Source organism: Patagioenas fasciata, chromosome 23 (assembly GCF_037038585.1).
Source record: "Patagioenas fasciata isolate bPatFas1 chromosome 23, bPatFas1.hap1, whole genome shotgun sequence".
NCBI lineage: Eukaryota > Metazoa > Chordata > Aves > Columbiformes > Columbidae > Patagioenas > Patagioenas fasciata.
This window is the reverse complement of record NC_092542.1, coordinates 5,630,353-5,651,717: the sequence shown is the minus strand read 5'-3', so window position 1 is coordinate 5,651,717 and position 21,365 is coordinate 5,630,353. Positions and strand designations below refer to the sequence as shown.

Here is a 21,365-nt window from a genome sequence, read left to right as displayed (position 1 = left end):
TTAATGATTAAATGGGCTTTGCAAACCAACCATTCAAGCAAAACACCCCAGTTCGGGGGCAAAAATCAAGAGGCAAATGGGTCCCTCACACCCCAACCGCTTTTCCTTTTAAAATCACCAAGTGCAGGCAAAAATCTCCAAGGGTTGTGTGTTGATTTTTGATGTTTTTTCTTCTTTTTGAAGGGCAGGAAACCTCTGGTTTAATAACTGCAGCCTTGGCTGGGACTGCAGGAAACCTCTTACCTCTGCTTGTGCCTCATTTCCTGAGCTAATCCCCAGCTCCCGGAGGGCAGAGAGGCGCCGCCGGCGCTCCGAGGGGTTGAGACTTTCCATGCAGGCCAGTCCCTGCAAAAACCAGCTTTTGAGCCAAGAACCAGGCTTAAAGGAAGCTGAAAACCACCCCCGAACCCCTCGGAAGACGATGCAGACAGAGCATCCCCCCCTCCCTGTGCGTCCTCCCCTTTCAGGATGCAGCATCTCCATCCACCGGCTTTTCCTCCGTCGAAGGAGCGAGGTTTTTGCAGTCTTGGCGAGTATGACCTGGGTTTTTCCAGTGATTATGATGATTATTTTCTAGGAAATTCCAGCTCTGGGGTTATTTAACTCATTTGGGCTGGTGAAATCCCAGCGGTGCCACCCCCTGGGTTCACTCTCTGCTTTCGAGCATCGAGGAAAAGCATCTTCCAGGCCAGATGGGCGAATGAAATGAGCCTAAAACCTCCTGCGCTCGCTCATCTTCTCTGTTTGATACTCGCACGTCGTCCTGCCCCAAGCTCCATCCACGCACAAGCAAAACCCTCAAGAAAATAATGTTAATTTATTAGACAACGCTCACGACAGCACCATATGGAAACCGAAAAGCTGTACGTCATCTTCCCAGCTGCATTGACACTGGAGTAGAGTTAAAAAATAAAGAGATTTGGGGTGGTGTTTTTGCGTTTTTGGGGTTTTTTTTAATGCTACAAAGGTCCCATGCTCAGCAGGGGCATCACAAGCGGAGAGGCTGGTCCCTGGGCCATGGGGATTGAGCAGCATCCTTGGCAAGGTGGGGATGGGGGGGTTGTAAACCGTTCCTACACATCTAGGGCAGCCGTGGGGGGGTTATTTTTCACAGTGAGCAGAAACGTGAGGCTGGGTGGATGCTCTCACCATGACAAGATCGAGCACCCGCTTAATGAGAAGATCAAGGAGCCTCTTCATGGTGGTTTTGACCAGCCAGGAGATGGAAAGGAAAAATGTGTGTACCCTTATGAAATGGTACCAGTTCCCAGCGTGGGGAGATGGGTCCAAGGCTGGCGCAGGAGAGGAGGAAGAGCTGAGCTGGACCATTTCTCCTCTTTTCTGGACCATTTCTCCTCTTCTTCTGGACCTTCTCCCCCCAGTTTGCTCCTCCAGCATCTCCTCCTCTCCAGCCACGGGACCGGCACGTGCGGCTTCACAGCCTCGACGCCGACGGTCTCCCCGTGGGGTCCTGCCCACCGCATCCCTCGATTTACGGGGATAAATAAATAAACGACGGCATCCGAGGGCTGGCAGGCGGGGGAAGCCCGACACGGGCTATCTAACGGCGATGGACATCTTGGGGGTGGCGAAAAGCGGTTCGTTCAGCGGCGGCCAGGATGGGTGCTGCTGGCTCAGCTCCTTCTCCAGCCTCTTGAAAAGCTTCTTGGACGCCTTTTTTCGGCGCAGCTTGCGGAGGCAGCTGAGCAAACCGTGGTCCAGGGCAGTCTGAAGGAAAAACAGGGCGGGGGAATGGATTTTGGGGAGGTTGTGGACCTCGAGGAGAGGGCAGAGCCAATGTCAAGGTGAGCTCTGCTCCCTCAGTGCCCACAGCTCCTGGAAAAGAATTGCTGGGACAGACCCAAAAGGACCAACACGTGTCCCTCACGTCCCCAGTGCCCACCCTGGGGTGTCCTACCTCCAGCACGAAGGCGGCGAAGAAGTTGAGGACGGCGATTCCCAGCAGCAGCAGCTTGAAATTCAAGTCGTCGATGCTCTGCAGCTTCAGCAGCGTTTTGGGGAAGCCCAGAGGGTAGAGGGTCAACCACACCATGAGGCCAAAAAGGAGGATGAGGACCACCAGGAAGAGCACTGAGGGTGAGAAGGAGGAGGGTTGAGGAGGAGGAGGAAGGTTTGATGTCTCCTTTTGTCCACGTCGCCGGCATCATCCTCACCGTTGGTGTAGAGCGGCTCCCGGAATGGGTACCCCTTGGACATGGCCACGGCCAGGATGAGGTACTGGAAGCCCGTGATGCAGAAGAGGACCGTGTTCTCGTAGTTGGGCAGGTTTTGGGGAGCCGTCACCGTGCTGTTCAGTGGGACAAACCTGAACCAGGTTGGGGGACAAGGTTGGGGATGGTCAGATGAAGGGAGAGGCAAGGAGAGGGTTTAAACAATGACCCCGTCTTCTCCATGAGCAGATTGTTCATGGACCTTCTCTTTACAACTATCTGAAGGAAGGTTGTAGAAAGTGGGGGGTTGGTCTCTTCTCCCAAGTATTAAGAAATAGGATGAGAGAAAACAGCCTCAAGTTGCACCAGGGGAGGTTGAGGTTGGATCTGGGACCAATTTTTTCCCCAAAGGGCTGTGGGGCATTGGAACAGGCTGCCCAGGGCAGTGCTGGAGTCACCAGCCCTGGAGGGTTGGACAGACGGACATGAGGTTCTCAGGACATGGGGCAGTGCCAGGGGTGTGGAACAGTTGGACTCGATGACCTCAAGGGTCTTTTCCAATCAAAATGATTCTAAGACAAGCACCCAGGCTTCACTGCAACCCCCTGTTGTGGGTTTCCCATCACCAAAGCCACGTGAAGCTGGGTCCCTCACCAGCTCTGCGAGACTGTGACGAAGTAGCTGAGCACTTGCACGGTGATGAGCAGGGTGGTCTGGAGGAGCAGGCTGCCCAGCACCAGCACGCTGATCAAGGCTCCTTGGGGACGCTCCACTCCCAGGTCCTGGGCAGGACCCGTCCGACCCATCAGCACCGCCACGGTGGTGGTGATGATCAGGTCAAAGAAGAGGAATTGGAAGTCGCTCAGGTTGGTGTTGATCTGGGAAGGAGAAGCCACCCGCTCGCAGCCACAAGAGGGTTGGGAAGGTCACCCAGCGGTGACAAGGTGACCCAAAGGCACTGCAGGCATTTGGGAAACCACAGGACTCACTGTGTAGAGCAGCAGGACGGACACAAACTGCACTAAGCTGTACAGCGCCATGTACTTAAAGACGCCAAAGGAGGTGACCAGCGAGCACCTGCCCTCCCTGCGGAGAAAAACAGCCTCACCCACCACCCACAGCACCCTTTTTCCATGAATTGTCCCAAAGCAGGGACACAGCAGCACTCAACAGACCCCCATCCTGGGCTTTATCCCCCGGCAGCTCACCGGATGATGGTGGGGATGCACTCAATGTTGGCCACCCGGGAGGTGAACGGCGAAGCCACCGACGCCTCCGCCTCGGACAGGGAGATGCCCACGTCAGCGGCTTTCAGAGCCCCACAGTCGTTGGCGCCATCCCCGCACATCCCCACACAGTAGCTGCAGTGAGAAAGGAGCCAAGAAGTCATGACAGGACAGGGAAAAACCTGGGGCTTTGCGGTTGCACCCCCATATTCAGGAAAAATCCACTTCTGGTTCTCAGGGACATGAGTTAGTGTCAAGGTTGGGTTAATGGTTGGAATCAATGATACTGAGGGCCTTTTCCAAGCAAAATGATTCTGTGATTGTATGAAAAACCCCCTTTGTCCCCCAACACTTGGGGCTGGGGGTCCTTACTTGAGCTCTTGCAGGCTGCAGACCAGCTGAGTCTTCTGGTCGGGCGACATGCGGGCGAAGATGGTGGCTCGGATGAGGATCTGCAAAGAGGGCAAAGGCTCCGTGATTGTATCGCAACATCCCACAGCCCAGGAGGAGCCAGGTGATTCTGAGCTTTCCCAGCTTAGCAGAGCACAGGGCACCATCCACCAGTGAGATAAACAAAACCAAACCCTTGGGGCATTTTGCTTTGGAGTTGCAAGGCTGCACCGTGAAACCCCAGTGAGGTCAACCTTCATAGAATACTTTGGGTTGAAGGGACCTTCAAAGGTCACCCAGCCCATGAGCAGGGACATCTTCACCAGCTCAGGTTGCTCAGAGCCCCGTCCAGCCTGGCCTGGGATGTCTCCAGGGATGGTTCATCCACCACCTCTCTGGCCAACCTGGGCCAGGCTCTCACCACCCTCAGGGCCAACAATTCCTTCCTCATGTCCAGCCTGAATCTCCCTCCTTTAGTTTAAAACCGTCACCCCTTGTCCTAATCCAACAGGCACTGATACAAAGTCCCCATCTTGCCGGAGGATTCCCCGCCATCGGACTCACCTTTGGCAGCAGGTCAGGGAAATGCTCGCAAACCACAGCGAAGGATTTGCCGTTCAGCGCGAAGTGGCAGGGCTGGGGCTGCAGGCAGCAGCCGTCCCGCCGCTGCAAACCCTGCCAAGGAAAACAAGTTCCCTTTTTCTGGTTCTTTTTCTCTGAGTCGCGCTCAAATCCCTGCTGAGCCCCTGGGCGACGCTCTGCGCCAGCATCCTCAACCCACATGGTAAAGCAGCTTCCCGTAAACCTCAATTTCAGGCATTTAATAGTGGTATTTTGGATAAAAAGCTTGTATGAGCGAGCCCTTCGTATCAAACCTGGAGCAGGACCTGGCTGCATCCCACGAGGGTGTTTGGAGCCTGATGTGTTCCCAGGGAGAAACAGGAGCAAGTTACTTTCTCCCATTTAACAAGGGGCAGGATCACACCCATAATCGCCTCTCTTTTCCCAGCATTGTTATTTGTAGAGTCCTGCAAGGTGACCAGCAGCTTTGGCTTTACAAAATCCCCCAAACTGTTGCCCTGGGACTCACCTCCAGCTGCTCCTCGCCCTGGGAATGCTCGGCGAGGACGAATTTCAGAGCGGCGGGTTTGTCGTGGCCGGGGGGGGAGGCGCTGACGAAGATCACCCCCTCTTTGGCTTCCACCATGCGGCAGCTCCTGGCCACGTTCACGGCCGTCAGCATGTTGTCCCCTGGCAGACAGAGGCGGTGGGGGCTGAGAAACCACCAGCGGAACGATGTTTGCCAGGGTCTCGCATGGCTGTGAGATCAAACCCACGGCATCCCCCTTCCCGGTTTGCTTTGGGGGTCCTTTTGCTTCCCCATTTTTTGCGGGAGAGCTCCAAAATTTCATTGCTGTCCTACACCAAATCATAGAATATTAATAGTTGGGGTTGAAGGGGCCTTCAAAGCTCCTCCAGTGCCACCCCTGCCATGAGCAGGGACATCTTCACCAGCTCAGGTTGCTCAGAGCCCCGTCCAGCCTGGCCTGGGATGTCTCCAGGGATGGTTCATCCACCACCTCTCTGGCCAACCTGGGCCAGGCTCTCACCACCCTCAGGGCCAACAATTTCTTCCTCACATCCAGCCTGAATCTCCCCAAAGAAAAGCAACAGCTCCAAACCTTGGCAGCGCCACTTGGTTTGGTGCAAAAGACCCAAAGGTGACTCCTACATCCCCCCCATTAGTTGTGCAACTCGGGGTGCTCAGGAAAAGTCAACATTTATGTGATTGCAGTGAGACAGGGAGCAGTTTTGCTATTTAAGCCACCCACTCTGGGTCTGCAGGTTCACGCTGCACCCACAAAAAAGTGGCCTGCACCAGTCCAGGAGTCCTCTTCAAGCATCCCAGCTGCTTCAGGCCATGATTTCCGGGGGAAAAACCCTTCATCCCTTGCACAGCATCAAGGATCATCCGTGTCCCATCTCCTCCCCAAGCCGGGTGTCCCCGGCCCCCTCTGCAGGGTCACCTGTCACCATGACGGGGCGGATGTTGGCGCTCCTCAGGAGGTGAATCACGGGTGCAGACTCTGGCTTGAGGACGTTTTTCATGACGAGGAAGCCCAGGAAGGTCAGGCTGCTCTCCGCAGAGTCCCTGGTGGGACACAAGGAGCTGGTCAATCTCTTCAACACAAGGCAGAGCAGAAAAATTGGCATAAACAGCTAAAAATCCATCTAGGGGGCAGCCAGCAATTGCTTTGGTACGGGGTAGGGTTTAATTCCTTGCAGACTATGACAGGGCAGGCTGCTAGGACAAAAGCACCCTGTGAAATGCTCAGAGTGAACATCTAAACGGTGAAAAAACAAGCTGTTGGCACCAACCTCTGGAGCTGCAGGGCCTCCTCGAAGGTTGACACCGTGCTCAGGGGCTTGCAAGCCAGAGCCAAGACTCGGAAACCATCGGTGGTGTAGTGTCGCAGCATCTGGGAGAAATCCACGGGCACTGCGGCCACGAGGAGAAAAGCAAAGTCAGAGCAGGTCCTGCATGAACCCAGCGGGCTAAACCCAGCGAGGGGAGCCAGGGCCGGAGCTGCTGAAGGACTTTGGATGGTCATGGAATCACAGAATTGTTTTGGGAGAAGAGACACAGGCCGGACATGAGGAAGGAATTGTTGTCCCTGAGGGTGGTGAGAGCCTGGCCCGGGCTGGCCAGAGAGGTGGTGGATGAACCATCCCTGGAGACATCCCAGGCCAGGCTGGACGGGGCTCTGAGCAACCTGAGCTGGTGAAGATGTCCCTGCTCGTGGACTGGATGAGCTGGGAAGGTCCCTCCAACCCAAACCAATCTATAATCCTATATTCACAGCTGGGTGGTGAAAATGAACCACTGTCCCCCAGTACGTACCAGTTTCCTTCCTGCACAGACTGGCCACCGTCTCCGGTGCGCCCTTGGTGTAGACGTGGGCTGAAGCTTCTCCAGGCAGCTTCACCAGGACACTCATCCTCTGCAAGGAGGAGGAGAAGGGGAAACGCCGGAGGATGCCCAGGGATGACCGGTGCTTCTGCGGAGGAGAGGGAAGGGTGTCAGGGCCAGGCAGGACCTTTTCCCAGGTGGTACAAGCTCTCCAGGGGCCATGGAGGACACAACAACCCTCTAGGGGTACAAACTGAGTCACTAGGGGAACCTGAGCTGGTCTGGTCCGCAGGACCCACCCTGTCTCGCGGCTGTTCTTCCTCGGGCGGAGGTTTCATCACAGCCAGGACCTTTGTCCCAAACTGCTGGTAGGCAGGCAGGTCAACTTCCTCCTCCTCCATCATCTCCAGGCGCTGGAACCAAGGCAGATGCTGAGATGAAATAGCCCTGCCTGGCAAGAACCAAGCCCCATCCACCGCACAGGTGGTTTGAAACACCCCCTTCTCCTGGCAGAGCAAGATCATGGAATCATAGAATGGCTTCGGTTGGAAAAGCCCCTCAAGCTCATTGAGTCCAACCGTTCCCCAGCCCTGTCCCTGCCCCATGTCCCTGAGAACCTCATCTCTGTCTGTTCAACCCTCCAGGGATGGTGACTCCACCACTGCCCTGGGCAGCCTGTTCCAATGCCCAACAACCCTTTCCGGCAAGAAATTGTTCCAGAGATCCAATACCTCCTTCTTTACAGACCCACAGCTTTGCTCACTGTTTGTCTTACCCAGCCGGTGGACTCCACCATCTTGAGGTCCACAGGGTCCCCAACAGGCTGTGCCCGCAGCAGCGTGACGGTGTGACAGGCGGCAAGTGAGTAGAGCAAGGGACCGGCGGGCAGGCAGCGGGGCTCGTGGACAATGGGCATGAAGTGACTGTTCTCCAGCGGGACCACCCCCCAGACATCCAGACCTTCCTCCGTCAGGGTTCCCGTCTGTGGGGAGGGGACAATGGGTCAGACGAGCCCCCCCGAGATGGAAACTGTGGTCCCATTGTGCCCAAGACTCACCTTGTCAAAGCAAACCAGGCGGATCTTCCCACAGAGGTTGATTCGGGGAGGGCTGATGCAGAAGATTCCTTGTTTCTTCAGCCTGTTCTGGGCATAGATGGTGCCCACGGTCATCGCAGCCGGGAGAGCTGGGGGCACGATGACGGTGATGAGGTCGAGGGCGCGGATGATGATTTGCCCAACGGGGACCTGGTGGGTGAGGAAGAAGAAGGTTGGGCATCCTGACAGCCCTCACCCATCTCCACCCTACACTCAAGGATTCAATTTGTTGTCCCTGAGGGTGGTGAGAGCCTGGCCCAGGTTGGCCAGAGAGGTGGTGGATGAACCATCCCTGGAGACATCCCAGGCCAGGCTGGACGGGGCTCTGAGCAACCTGAGCTGCTGAAGATGTCCCTGCTCATGGACTGGGTAAGCTGGGAAGGTCCCTTCAACCCAAACTATTCAATGATTTGAGGATTGACCAGCTCCAACAACCCTACCTGGTTTTTCACCAAGATGAGGATGCTGTACAGCGTGCCGCCAAAAGCTGTGCAGGAGGAGAACAGCCTTGGTTACAACGCAAAGCAGATGATGAAGGGTGGGTTCAACCATCTAAAGAGGAGTTTGGCTGCTCCTGGCCATGCCTCCACCCTCAGACGTACCCAGGACGGCGAGGAACAGGACAAACTTCACAGCATCCTTGTAGAACTTGAAGCTCACGGGTTTGGGGTAGAGGATGGAGCTGATGAGATCCCCTTTGGCGGTGCAGAACCCTGGGGAAGGCAGGCAGGAGGTAAATATGTAATCATTGCTCTAAATACATGGCTTAATCCTGGCTCTTCATATAATCCTAGAATCATTTTGGTTGGAAAAGCCCCTCAAGACCATTGAGCCCAACCATTGCCCCAACCCTGGCACTAACCCATGTCCCCGAGAACCTCATCTACACACCTATTTTGGTGTTTTTTCTCAATCCCTCACCTGTGCGGGTCACCACGGCCAGCACGTCTCTGCCCACGTAGGACTTGGCTTGGATGACCTGCGTCCCGCAGAACAAGGTGTGCCGCCGGTGCTCCTCGGGGGAATAGACGCCGCTGCCCGCCGGGAGAGGGGTTTTCATCACCGGCACGCTCTCCCCTGCGGCGCGGAACAGCACGGAGCGGGGTTTATCACCCTGGGGCGGTCAGGATCCGCCCAGCCTGATGGGAAGAAGCTGCTCCCAAAAAATCCCCCGTCCCGGGGCTCTCACCCGTCAGCATGCTCTCATTGACCATGCACTCGCCCGTCAGCAGCGCCGCGTCGCACGGGACCAGCGTCCCGTCCGTGGGGAGGCTGATGCAGTCGCCTGGCACCAGTTCTGTGGAGGTGACCGTCTCCTCTGGACAAAACACAGCCGTGCTCCAGCATGTCATGGAGTCATTTTGGTTGGAAAAACCCTCAAAATGACCGAGTCAAACCGTTCCCCACCCCCGGCACTGCCCCATGTCCTGAGAACCTCATGTCCGTCTGTCCAGCCCTCCAGGGATGGTGACTCCAGCACTGCCCTGGGCAGCCTGTTCCAATGCCCCACAGCCCTCTGGGGAAGAAATTGTTCCCAGATCCAACCTCAACCTCCCCTGGCGCAACTTGAGGCCGTTTCCTCTGCTCCTGGCGCTTGTTCCTGGGGAGCAGAGCCCGACCCCCCTGGCTCCAAGCTCCTTTCAGGCAGTTCAGAGATCAGAAGGTCTCCCCTCAGCTCCTGTTCTCCAGCTGAACCCCCCAGGTCCCTCAGCCGCTCCCATCACACTTGTGCTCCAGCCCCTCACCAGCTCCGTTCCCTTCTCTCCACTCACTCCAGCACCTCAAGGCCTTTCTTGGTGTGAGGTGATCCCGCCACCCCTCTGGCCGCCATTTTGAGCCCTGAGGTGATTCTTGTGCCGCCATTTTGAGCCCTGAGCTGAGGGGCCCAAAACTGCCCCCTGGATTTGCGGTTTGGCCTCACTGTGCCCAGCACAGGTATGGTCACTGTCATGGGCCTGCTGGCCACACCAGTGCTGGTACCAGTCAGGATGCTGGTGGCCTCTTGGCCACCTGGGCACCGGCTGGCTCATGTTCAGCTGCTGTCACCAACACCCCCAGGTCCTTTTCCAGCCACTCTCCCCTGAGCCTGTAGCATTGCAGGTGTCATCGCAGCACCACCCCAAATGGCTTCGTGAGCCCTCGCTCCTCATGGACATTGCACTCACCTCCTTCGGGACGACGGACCCGGACACCAACCGACATCTTGGCCATGTTTTGCAGGGTGGCACTTTGCTGCAAGGGAGGGAGCAGTTACCAGCCACTCCTGGGCAGCTCAAAACATGCAGCAAAGCTTCATAAAACAGGTTTCGAAAGCTCAGGACCACAGATGAAGGAGGAGAAAACCTGTCCCAGCATTGGAATATGGGTTGTGTTCACCCAGCTGGGCTCAGAGGGGGCTCAGCAGCAGCACGGAGGTCAAACAGCATCAGAAAACGGGTTGTTTTCCAAGAGCTGCTTGTCCCAAACCCACCACCCACCTTCCTCGTCTCGTAGAGGGACAGCCCTAAGGAGATGGTGGAGATGAGGAAGATGCAGGCGGCGTAGTAGTAATAGGCGTCGCAGACCCACAGCACGATGCTGAACACTTGGAAGATGTAGAAGGGGTTGAGAACCTGGAAGAGAACAAGGAGAAAGAGTAGATTTTGAGGGGTCAGAGCTTCCTCCAGCCCATTGTGAGACCTCCGGGCTCCTTGAGGGACAACTGTTCATGCAGAGGGGAAAGTGGCCCTGCCCTGGGAATAAATGAGCTGATTTCTTCCAAACCCTCCATTCCCCCCAGCTTTGTTCTATGGGCAGGACTGCTGAGGATGCTCAGCCACCTCTGGGGATGCCTGTGTCTGAGCTAAGAGGCGGGATAGGTCCCCTCCACAGCCCAAAAATAGTCCTGAAGTCCTCTCCTCCCCATCACAGAGGAAAAGCCCACAAAGTGAGGAACATGGAGATGGGGCAGGGTCTGCCCTGGGACAACTCAGTGTTTTCACAGCCGGGCCCATCAATGCACACACACCTCCTCCACCAAGAGCCTGGCGTAGGACTTGACCGGCACCTCGATGAGGTTGGGTCCGTAGATCTTCGTTCTGCAAATGGGAGAGAAAAGCAAAGGGGGAAGCAAATGGGTGCTGGGGAAAAGCTGCATTTCCATCCCGAGGGGCCCTCACACTGTCCAGAACTCCACGGGAGCCTGGTGATGTGGAGAAGCCAAGCCAGGGAAATGCAGCTGATCCGGCTGTCTTATGTTTTGAGGTCTGGGTGCAAAAATAAAAACAGATTACAGAATTCATCAGCCCCTGGAAAAGCCTTATCTGCACTGCTTGGGTGTCCCAGGGAGCTGGGAGACCCCATGTGGGCCGGTTGAGATAGGACAAGGGGTGATGGTTTCAACGAAAGGAGGGAGATTCACGTTGGACATGAGGAAGAAATTGTTGGCCCTGAGGGTGGTGAGAGCCTGGCCCAGGTTGGCCAGAGAGGTGGTGGATGAACCATCCCTGGAGACATCCCAGGCCAGGCTGGACGGGGCTCTGAGCAACCTGAGCTGGTGAAGATGTCCCTGTCATGGCAGGGGTGGCACTGGATGAGCTTTGAAGGTCCCTTCAACACAAGCCATTCGATGATTTGATTCTACCTGGTATTGTGGTCTTGCTGGTCAAGCCCAGCCTGGGAGAGGTGGAGATCTGCGCAGGTCCAACCTTCATCCAAGACACTGGCAAGTCCAAGGGGAAAGAAAAAACAGAGAAACAGAGTCAAAGTCAGCAGGAGCCTGGCCTGGCGGAACAAAACCCACGGCCAAGTCCTTGGCAACAACAAAAAAACCCCTTTGAGTAAGGGAGAGCATCTTGTTCCTTGGCATCTGCCAAGGAGCCGGGACAAAAGGGGCACAGTTTGGAGAGCTGTGAGTGGCACAGCACGGTGGGACCATCCAGCATGGGGCTTCTGCCAAAATACTTCACCCACAAAGATGGGGAACATCAACAACTCAGGGCGAGAGGCAGCGCTGCTTCCCAACCCAACACCCCGGGGATGGGCTCCAAAGGTTTCACACCGTGGAGAAAAGCTCCAGCGCGGTTCTGTGGCTTCCAGCCATGTCAGGATTATTCCTGGGGGGGCTGAGGGGTCAAGGAGAGGAGCAGAGACATGCAGCGAGGATTGCTGGGGCAGAGGGGATGGAGAAATACCTGACTTTGCAGAACGCCTGCCGCTGCTCCATCCAGACGTAGCGCATGCCCTCAAAGAGGTAATACCGCAAGATGTTCTTCTGAGCAGGGCAGGATGGAAACAGTAAGGTGGGAGGGACACGAGAGCAGCCCATGCCATGGGAGGTGGGAATTAGAGAATTGTTTTGGTTGGAAAAGACCTCAGGATCCTTGAGTCCAACCATAACCCAACCCATGTCCTGAGAACCTCATGTCCGTCTGTCCAGCCCTCCAGGGATGGTGACTCCAGCACTGCCCTGGGCAGCCTGTTCCAATGCCCCACAGCCCTTTGGGGAAGAAATTGTTCCCAGATCCAACCTCAACCTCCCCTGGCGCAACTTGAGGCCGTTTCCTCTACTCCTGGCGCTTGTTCCTGGGGAGCAGAGCCCGACCCCCCTGGCTCCAAGCCCCTTTCAGGCAGTTCAGAGATCAGAAGGTCTCCCCTCAGCTCCTGTTCTCCAGACGTTACCTCCTCCCTCTCCTGCAGCCGGACGGTGTCCCTGCTCTCCTCCTCCTCCGACACGCCGATGGCGATGCTGCTCCTGCGGTCCTCCAGCCTGGCCCCGGGGTGATGCTCCAGGCTGCTCGGGATGCCAAACCAAGCGTTAATCCCTCCTCCCTCGCTGCAAACACCCCCTTCCTTGTAGCCAAAATCTCAGGGAGCCCCTGCTGGCATCTCACCTGCCCTCGCCCAGCGGCTCTGCGCACACACGGGTGGTAAAGCACTGTCCGAATCGGTCCTGCAACACAGCACGGGGCTGAGCAGAGGGAAATGGGGGTCCCCGGGTGTCCCCCCTATTCCTTCACATGGGGACAGTGTCACAGGGAGTCCCCAGTCACCCGTCCCAGGTGACTGGTGGGTTTCAGGGATGATCAACAGAAATGCAAAGGCAGGCTGGCTGCTACGGAAGGGGAAAGCATGGGATTATTCCAGGAAAAATATTATATTATTATCAGATTATATTATGTTATACTATATTATATCGCATTATATCATGTTGTTATGTTATATTACATTATATCACCTTATGTGATTGTTACATTATATTAGATCATGCTATATCACATTATGTAACATCCCATTATGTTACATTTTATCCTGTTATAGTGTATGATGTTACATTACATTATGTTGTATCCCATTATATTACGTTACATTATATCATGTTACCTCATGTTATGTTACATTATATTACGTCATGTTACATCACATTAGGTGACATTATAGTACATCATATCATGTTATATCACATTATATTACGTTATATTACATTATTTTACGTTATATCACATTATGTGATGTTCTATCATATATTACATCACATTATGTGACGTTATATTATGTTACGTCATATCATGTTATATCACATTATATTACATTATGTTGTATTATACCACATTATGTGGTGTCATACTATGTTACATCATATCATGTTATATCACGTTATATTACATTATACTACATCATGTTATATGACATTATATGACACTATATTATACTATGTTATATTACATTATACTACATTATATTGCATTATATTTTATTAAATTACATTACGTTATTATACAATAATTATTCCTGGAATAACTTGGCTCTGGGGTAGCACATCACTTGATGCGAGGAGATGTCAAACACAGGGTGGGGAGGGTGACAAGGGACATCAAGGGACATGCCCAAGGCCCCCCCGGGACACCGGTGGCAGAGTCCGCACCCCGCCTGGGGACTCACCCTGATGATGACCCAGTCGGCCTGGCCGAGGGCGCAGGGTTTGCATTTCGCCTGCACCTCCAGGCTGGGTTTCCAGTGGAAGAGGACGAGGAGCAGCCCGGCGGTGAGCACGGAGCCCGCGTGGCACAGGGCCACCCGCCACCGCTTGGTCTGGTAGCCCGTCACCTCCTGGCAGACAGAAAACCCGCTTATCCACAAAATAACCCAACATTAAAACTATCGAGCATCTAAATCAATAAAAGCCCCAAGCCTCCTAACGTGACTTCACACCAAGCAGACAGCAACCAAGTCATTCTGGGGCTGGAAAACCACTGTTTTTGCAGATAACACGCAATTTTTGTGCCTCCCTCCCCGCGGCGAAGCCCCGGGACCTACCATGCGGGATTTCTCAGCGTCCGGCTGCACCGTCCCGTAGCCCGGCCGCCGCCGGCCCAGCAGCCTGCTGCTGTCTGCAGGGTGAAAGAACAGCGAGGAAATTATCAGGGGAGCTGATTCGAAAGGGTTATTTAGGAGATGCTGCAGTGACGGGTTCCCAGCTGTGCTGGTGACATCCCTGGGTGTCCCCTCTGTCACCCAGCCCCGCTGGTGCTGTGCAGGGGGACGCTGCGGGCACGGGGACACCCGGCGCTGCCCGGTCACCCTCCCGCGGCACGTGACGGTCACACCAACAGCGCCAAAGGAGCTTGGGGAGAAAAGCTGGCACGGAACGCAGCGGTTTGGCAGCTGGGAAAAGGGAGCGGGGCTGGGGCAGTGCCAGGGCGAGCACAAGGAGAGCTCTCCCGGCCACTTTGCACGCTTGTTTGCTCCTCGTGTTTCCCTCTGCACGGAGGACGTGGCCACAAAATTTGCTTTTGACTGGTTTTTAATGATGCCCAGCACGGCTCAGCACCTCCGATTCCTGCTGGTTGCTGCTGCGCTTAAATGCCCAACCTGGAAAATAGGGATTGCCAGTGAGGTTTAAATTGGATCTGGGGAACAATTTCTTCCCCAAAGGGCTGTGGGGCATTGGAACAGGCTGCCCAGGGCAGTGCTGGAGTCACCAGCCCTGGAGGGGCTGAAAATACACATAGATGAGGTTCTCAGGACATGGGGCAGTGCCATGGGTGCAGAACGGTTGGACTGAGTGGTCTTGAGGGGCTTTTCCAACCAAAATTATTCTATGATACCCAGTGGGATTTTAACCATCACCCTCCACCCCATGAAGTTAAACACACTTATACCCTCAATCTGCTCTGAATTACACCCCAGGGAGTCCCAGCTCCAGCAGCTCAAAGCAGCAGCGGGGAGAGAACACGTGGCACAAACACAAACCAGGAGGTATTCAGTAATTCCCACCCTTGAAACGTGAGATAATTTCCCGGTTCAGGTTTCCAGGGCGCTCAGACAATTTACAGGCTGGGCGAAAGCCCAGGGGCCTGTCCTCTGCTAGAAAAGCCCCCCCACAAGCTCATAACAACAGCAATTAATTAAAACCATCATCATTCTGATGATCACCAGGGCTGGGTCTCAATCTCCCCCCCAAAAACAGCCAGCGCTGCTCCAAGGTCTAAGTTTTGCGTTGGGGAAGTGGATGGGGGGGATGAGCTCAAGGGATGGTTTATTCAAACAAAAGCCCCCCTAGGAGGCAAAATAAACAGCTGCAAGGTGGGGAGACATCGATCGCCCCGCTGCCGGCACCAAACCCCGGGAAAACCTCGATTCCAGGTGAAACGAGGCCGGGAGCAGCAGAGGAGGCAGAACAAAGGGGAGGGAGATGGGGTGCCGGGCACTAAGGCTTTTCCCCAGCACCCAGGGTTCGCAGGAGGGGGGAAAATTACTGCAACACCCCCCAAACCAACCCCAGTTTGCTTCCCGCGCCTCGCTAAGCCAGGTTGGGCGGCAAGAAGCACAGCCCACCTCACCACCCAAACACAACAACTCAATTATTACGATTTTCTTGACCTTTCCCCATAAGCAGCAAAGTTTTCGGAGCGGCGCGCGGGCGCAAGCGGCTCCGTCCATGGAGCTGCGGCTCTCACACAACCATGTCCCCATCCCCGGGGGCTTTCTGACCCCCCGTTCCCATTCCCACTGCAAGAGATAAGGAGCTCCGGCCTCGACTCACCGCGCTTTACCCCACTTGGGCCGGGGCAGGTAACGCCATCCTCAGCCGTGTCCGGGACGCATCCGGCACCGGCCGGGGGGGAGGGCAGAGCCCTGTGGAGCTGCGATACCGGTTTTGAATCGCGACGCAAAGGCCACACCTCGTTGGCAAACACGGTGTGGGGACAAGCGGCTGTCCCTGCTCCGGCTCCCAAAGCTGAGGGGTTTTGCCCCAAACTTGTTTCGGAGAGCTCTGGGAAGAGATTTGCATCACTTGCTGCTGATAAATGGGGGGATAACAGCCTGGAGCTGTTGTAAATTTGACGGGGGGTCAGTGATGCCCCGGCCCAGCTTGTAAAGGGGAGAGGGGACACTGACACTGGGTTTGCACGGCCAAAGCACTGATGGAAGTGCCAGCGCTGGCTCCTCGCAGCTGCAGGGCTCCCAGGAGGTTTAAAATCATAGAACAGAATCATCAAATCATTATGGCTGGAAGAAACTGTAAGATCATCAAAGCCAGCTGTTCCCCACCCCTGGCGCTGCCCCATGTCCTGAGAACCTCATGTCCGTCTGTCCAACCCTCCAGGGATGGTGACTCCAGCACTGCCCTGGGCAGCCTGTTCCAATGCCCCACAGCCCTTTGGGGAAGAAATTGTTCCCAGATCCAACCTCAACCTCCCCTGGTGCAACTTGAGGCCGTTTCCTCTGCTCCTGCCACACGTGCGGGCTGGATGTTGCCCACAAGATCCACCCAGCGAGGTCACTGCTCCAACCAGCAAGGAAGGTCTGGTGCTGTCTGCTTGATGGGATGGGGTTGACAATGTCAATCCAGTCCACTGGGGACGAGGCCACTGAAAATCAGGATGTGGCAAAAGGAAGGATGAGGGAAGGAAAATGGCGTTTGGTGACATAGAACAAGATTTAACCCCTTGTGGAGTTTGGGATGGGAGACAATCACAGCCGTCAGACCCTGCGAGGGCTTGGGATGAGACGGCCTCAATTCTCCTGCCCTTTCCACCGAGCCAGCGTAAGCTCATCCACACCAGAAACGCGTTGCCTTGCCTGCCACGGGACGGAGCAAACGTGTTCTACCAGCTCCCATCCTGCCCATCCGGAAAAACGCCCCGAGGTTGGAAGAAACAAAAGGATGAGACGAGCCTGAGACGCGATGGGGACACAGCAGATGGGGACTGAGTGGAATCGCTCTCATGCATCAAATCCTTGAGACGGGCGAGAAAATAAAGTAATAAAATAAAGCCCTCCCAGGCAAAGTGTCCTCCCAGTAGCCCCGTCCACCTCTAACTGGTTTCGGTTCAGGTCGGCAGGGAGGGTTTGTCTGCGAGGAGGAAGCCGGTGGCACAACCGGCGTTTCCTTCGCCACGTGCTGACGACAGCGGCGGCCGAATCCGTCCAGACCAGCGCTGCCCTGACCCCTCCTGCACTCGGGTTTTGCAAGACCTCGGCGTGCGCTCAAACCACCCGCTGAGCCGGGGACAGCGCCCGGCGGCTTCGGGAGCACCCGCGCTTGGGCAAAACAACCCCGTTTATATCCAAAATCCATATTTTCTCTGAATTCTTGTTAAATAAAGAGCTCCTAACTTATTAAGGAGAGAGGCGCCTCGCTCCTCATAGCCCATCATCCCCGTTTTGCTGCGTTAGGCCAGGATTAAAGCACCTCCTGCCTCTTGAGCCAGCATCCCAGCGTTAAGCCTGGCTACCCCTCAGCAAAAAAGAGGGAGGTTTAACCCCCAAGTGCTGCTGCAGTGCAGGTTTGGAGCAAGAAATGGGTGGCGGGGACCCCAAGGGGGCCAGCAGGGTGGTGGGGACCACAGTGGCAGCACAAGGACCACGGTGGCCCCATAAGGACCAGATACCGCACCATCACCCTCCTCCCTTTCCTTCCTCCCGCGCCGATCGGGGCAAATTTGAAAGGAAACAGGCAAAGGTTGCGCAGGCCGAGCTGCTTCCGTCAGCCGCCGGGACGAGGGGTGCAGGGCACCTCGGGTGATGTTTTGGCACCATATCGCACGTTTCTGAACCCCTGGATGCTTTTTGCCCCATCACCCTCAACCCTGTAAAGGGTTTTTCGGCTGTAGGGCGGGCCGGTTCGGGGCTGGGTGGGTGACATCGTGTGACGTCCCCAACGGCGCGAGGGGCCAGAAAGGTAAAGCGGTTCTGCAACATCGCGTGACAGCAAAAGCGTTTTCCAGCCCTGATGCATCCCAGGGGGACATCGCTGTGCTGTGCCCCCCCAAATCTGTGACAGTGGAGAGGGGGCAGCACCCGCTTGGCAGCATCAATGGCTCCTGATTTTGGAAACCTCGCTGCGGGGGGAAGCAAAGCAACGTGAAGCGAAAGAAAATAAAGAAGAATAAAAAATAAAATAAAATAAAATAAAATAAAATAAAATAAAATAAAATAAAATAAAATAAAATAAAATGAAAAAGGAGCAAATTAAAATGAAGCAAAGCGAAAAGAAGTGAATTAAAATGAAGCCAAGCAAAGAGAGGCGAAGTAAAATGAGGCAAAGGGAAAAGAAGTGAATTAAAATAAAGCAAAGCAAGAAGAGGCAAAATAAAGCAAAAGGAGGCAAAATAAAGCAAAGGAAAATAAAATAAAGCAAAGGAAAATAAAGGAAAATAAAATAAAGCAAAGCAAAGCAAAGCAAAAAGAGGCAGAATAAAGCAAAACAAAGCAAACTAAAATAAAGCAAAGCAAAATGAGGCAAAATAAAGCAAAGCGAAATAAACGCGAAAATAGACCAAAGCAAAATGAAGCCAAATAAAATGAGACAGAAGAAAATGAAGCAAAGATAAAAGAAAGCAAGAATAAAGTGAAGCTCCCAACCCCCCCACCTTCCAGCACAAGCCGTTGCACAAGCAGGGGCCGAGCGGGGGGTGAGCGCAACCCCCGGGGTGGGGGGGACCGCAAAACGCACCCGCGGGGCCACGCACGATGCGACCCCCGTGGGCCGCGCACGGAGCTGCAAAGCGGGGGACCCTGCACACCGACCACCGCCCAACCCCCCCCATCCCCATATATGTGTGTGTGTCCCCTTCCCCCCGTGTGTGTCCCGCTGACCTGAGCTCATGCTGGGGACACGCGTGGGCCGGCGCCCCGCGCGCACCGCAGCTCCACGGCGCGCGGCGGAAGGGCGGAGCGCGGGGGCTGCTGGGACTTGGAGTCCTGCACATCCCCCCCCAAAAAAAAACCCCCCCACAATTAAAACAATTAGCAAAAATCTCCATAGGTGCTGCTCCCACCCCCCACTCGGGGCTTTGCAACCCCCCCCGTGGAAGGGGAACGTACCCGGGTCCTGCCCCAAAAAAGGGGTTTGCCCCCCCCCCATATCTTGCAAGGAAATGCATGAAGCTCTGCCCCAAAAAGGGGCGTTGCACCCCGTTTTCTTGCAAGGAAATAAACTGGGCTCTGCCCCCTAAAAGGGGTTTTGCAGCCCCACAGCTCACAAGGAAACGCACCAGGCTCTGCCCCCCCCACCCCCAAAAACTTTGTATCCCCATATCTTGCAAGGAAATGCAATGGACTGTCCCAAAAAGAGGCTTTGCACCCCATTTCCTTGCAAGGAAAGGCACCAGGCTCTGCCCCCCAAAAAGGCTTTGCACCCCCATATCTTGCAAGGAAATGCACTGGGCTCTGGCCCCCCCTCACCCCAAGCTTTGCACCCCATTTCCTTGCAAGGAAATGCAATGAGCTCTGCTCCAAAAAAAGTGGCTTTCACCCCATTTTCTTGCAAGGAAATAAACTGGATTCTGCCCCCAAAAAGGGGTTTTGCAGCCCCACATCTTGCAAGGAAATGCACCAGGCTCTGCTTCCCCCCAAAAAGCTTTGCACCCCCATATCTTACAAGGAAATGCAATGGACTGTCCCCAAAAGGGGCTTTGTACCACCATATCTTGCAAGGAAATGCACCCCCCACAAGCTTTGCATCCCATTTCCTTGCAAGGAAATGCAACAAGCTCTGCTCCAAAAAAAGAGGCTTTGTACCCCATTTTCTTGCAAGGAAATAAACTGGGTTCTGCCCCCAAAAAGGGGTTTTGCAGCCCCACATCTTGCAAGGAAATGCACCAGGCTCTGCTCCCCCAAAAAGGGGCTTTGCACCCCTAAATATTGCAGGAAAATGCATTGGGCTCTGCCCCCAAAAAAGGCCTTTGCAGCCCTAAATATTGCAGGGAAATGCACTTGGCTCCACCCAAAAAAAGTGGCTTTGCACCCCATTTTCTTGCAAGGAAATACACTGGGCTCTGCCTCCAAAAAGGGGGTTTGCACCCCCACATCTTGTAAAGAAATGGATGGGGCTCTGCCCTAAAAAAACGCTTTGCACCCCTGTATCTTGCAAGGAAACGCACTGGGCTCTGCCTCAAAAAATGAGGCTTTGCACCCCCAAATTTTGCAAGGAAATAAATGGGGCTCTGACCTCAAAAAGGAGCTTTTCACCCCCTTTTATTGGAAGGAAATGCACTGAGCTCTGCCCCAAAAAGCAGGGGGGTTATTGAAGCCAATAACCGCGTGCAGCCCCATTAACACCCTAGAGCAGCCCCCTCCCGCCCAAACTTGGCTTTTGGGGCTCTTAATTACCAAAAAAATGCCACCAGAATTAGGCAGCGCCTGCAACAAGAGCTGCTCCTGCCCCCCAAAACCAACCCTTGCACAAGGGACTTTTGGTTTCTTACACAGAAAGGGAGATAAAACCCAATATTTCCATTCGAAGCAAGAGCTTGTGCTTCTCCCGAATCCAAAAACGACGCAGATTTTGTTATTCAGGACAGAAAAACCTCAACCATCGAAAACCATTTTGGTTCCTCTGCGCTGGGTTTCCATCCCATCCTCTTCTTGGCAACCGTGGCTGGTTTTAAAAACGAAATGAGGTGAAACAACAGTTTGTGTTCAAATAAAACCCATAGAGCCCTTTTTATTCAAGGTGTTGATGGGCAGCCCTTAGGTTGAAGCAGGGAGATGCTATTTCAAAGCAGAGGGTATCGAAACCTCATTATTTTGGGAGTGACAACGTGTCACCGCTGTCAAACAAAGAAAACAGGGACAATTTGGTGACATGGAAGAGCAGCCCAACATATTTTCAATATAAAAAATCTCTGACCTACAGAAGTTGGCGTCGCATCAGCTCCTGGGAATGAAGACATCAGCTCCAGCAATTAAAATACACACATTTCTGCAAATGAAAATTAAGACGGCGACATCAGTTGGGCTTCTCCAGACACCCACAAAGCTCCCTGACCATAGGATAGATAAATGTATGGAAAATAACCCTAACCGACCAACAAACCAGCAGCATTTTTTGGGTAAGGCTTTCCAGAGCCGTACACAACTTTGGTACCACCTCAGTTTTCATTTGCTGCCCAGTGGTAGCGGCTTGGTTACCGCGTCAGGTGTCAGAAACAGCATCGTGACACTTCCAGAAGTTCTTACTATATCTAGATAAATAAAACACATTAAAAATCTATTAAACAGCTAAACAGAAAGTGCTTCTTTCCTCTCCACCTCCCTATGTTGCTGCAAGGCACAATTTACCATGAACATCACAAGTTTAAAAA

The 21,365-nt window shown here is 54.3% G+C and overlaps 1 protein-coding gene across 2 annotated transcripts; it reads right to left on the bottom strand.

The window, feature by feature from the left end:
* Positions 1–798: 798 nt before the first annotated feature.
* On the bottom strand, positions 799–18,951 carry ATP13A2 (ATPase cation transporting 13A2). 2 transcript variants are annotated; one of them, XM_065855252.2, is made up of 29 exons: positions 18,877–18,951; positions 14,089–14,162; positions 13,714–13,881; positions 12,666–12,724; positions 12,454–12,565; positions 11,967–12,046; positions 11,417–11,494; positions 10,802–10,871; positions 10,272–10,406; positions 9,960–10,026; positions 8,984–9,112; positions 8,716–8,871; positions 8,397–8,507; positions 8,235–8,281; positions 7,756–7,944; positions 7,474–7,680; positions 6,998–7,111; positions 6,690–6,846; positions 6,167–6,287; positions 5,815–5,939; positions 4,878–5,038; positions 4,352–4,462; positions 3,770–3,849; positions 3,380–3,532; positions 3,161–3,257; positions 2,826–3,049; positions 2,175–2,326; positions 1,919–2,091; positions 799–1,728 (listed from the first exon to the last, which is right to left on the bottom strand). In XM_065855252.2, exons 1-29 carry the CDS (start codon positions 18,884–18,886, stop codon positions 1,558–1,560), a joined length of 3,531 nt encoding a protein of 1,176 aa, XP_065711324.2. In that variant the 5' UTR covers positions 18,887–18,951; the 3' UTR covers positions 799–1,557. The 2 variants fall into 2 exon arrangements, with proteins under 2 accessions (XP_065711324.2, XP_065711325.2); XM_065855253.2 differs by having other exon boundaries at positions 11,967–12,043.
* Positions 18,952–21,365: the final 2,414 nt, after the last annotated feature.

Excerpts from the sequence above, each read along its gene's own strand:
- ATP13A2 (XM_065855252.2), bottom strand. Across the intron at positions 6,288-6,689 it reads TCTGTGCAGGAAGGAAACTG|TGCCCGTGGATTTCTCCCAG; the intron begins GTACGTACTGGG and ends TCGTGGCCGCAG. Across the intron at positions 3,850-4,351 it reads TCCCTGACCTGCTGCCAAAG|ATCCTCATCCGAGCCACCAT; the intron begins GTGAGTCCGATG and ends CCCTCTTTGCAG.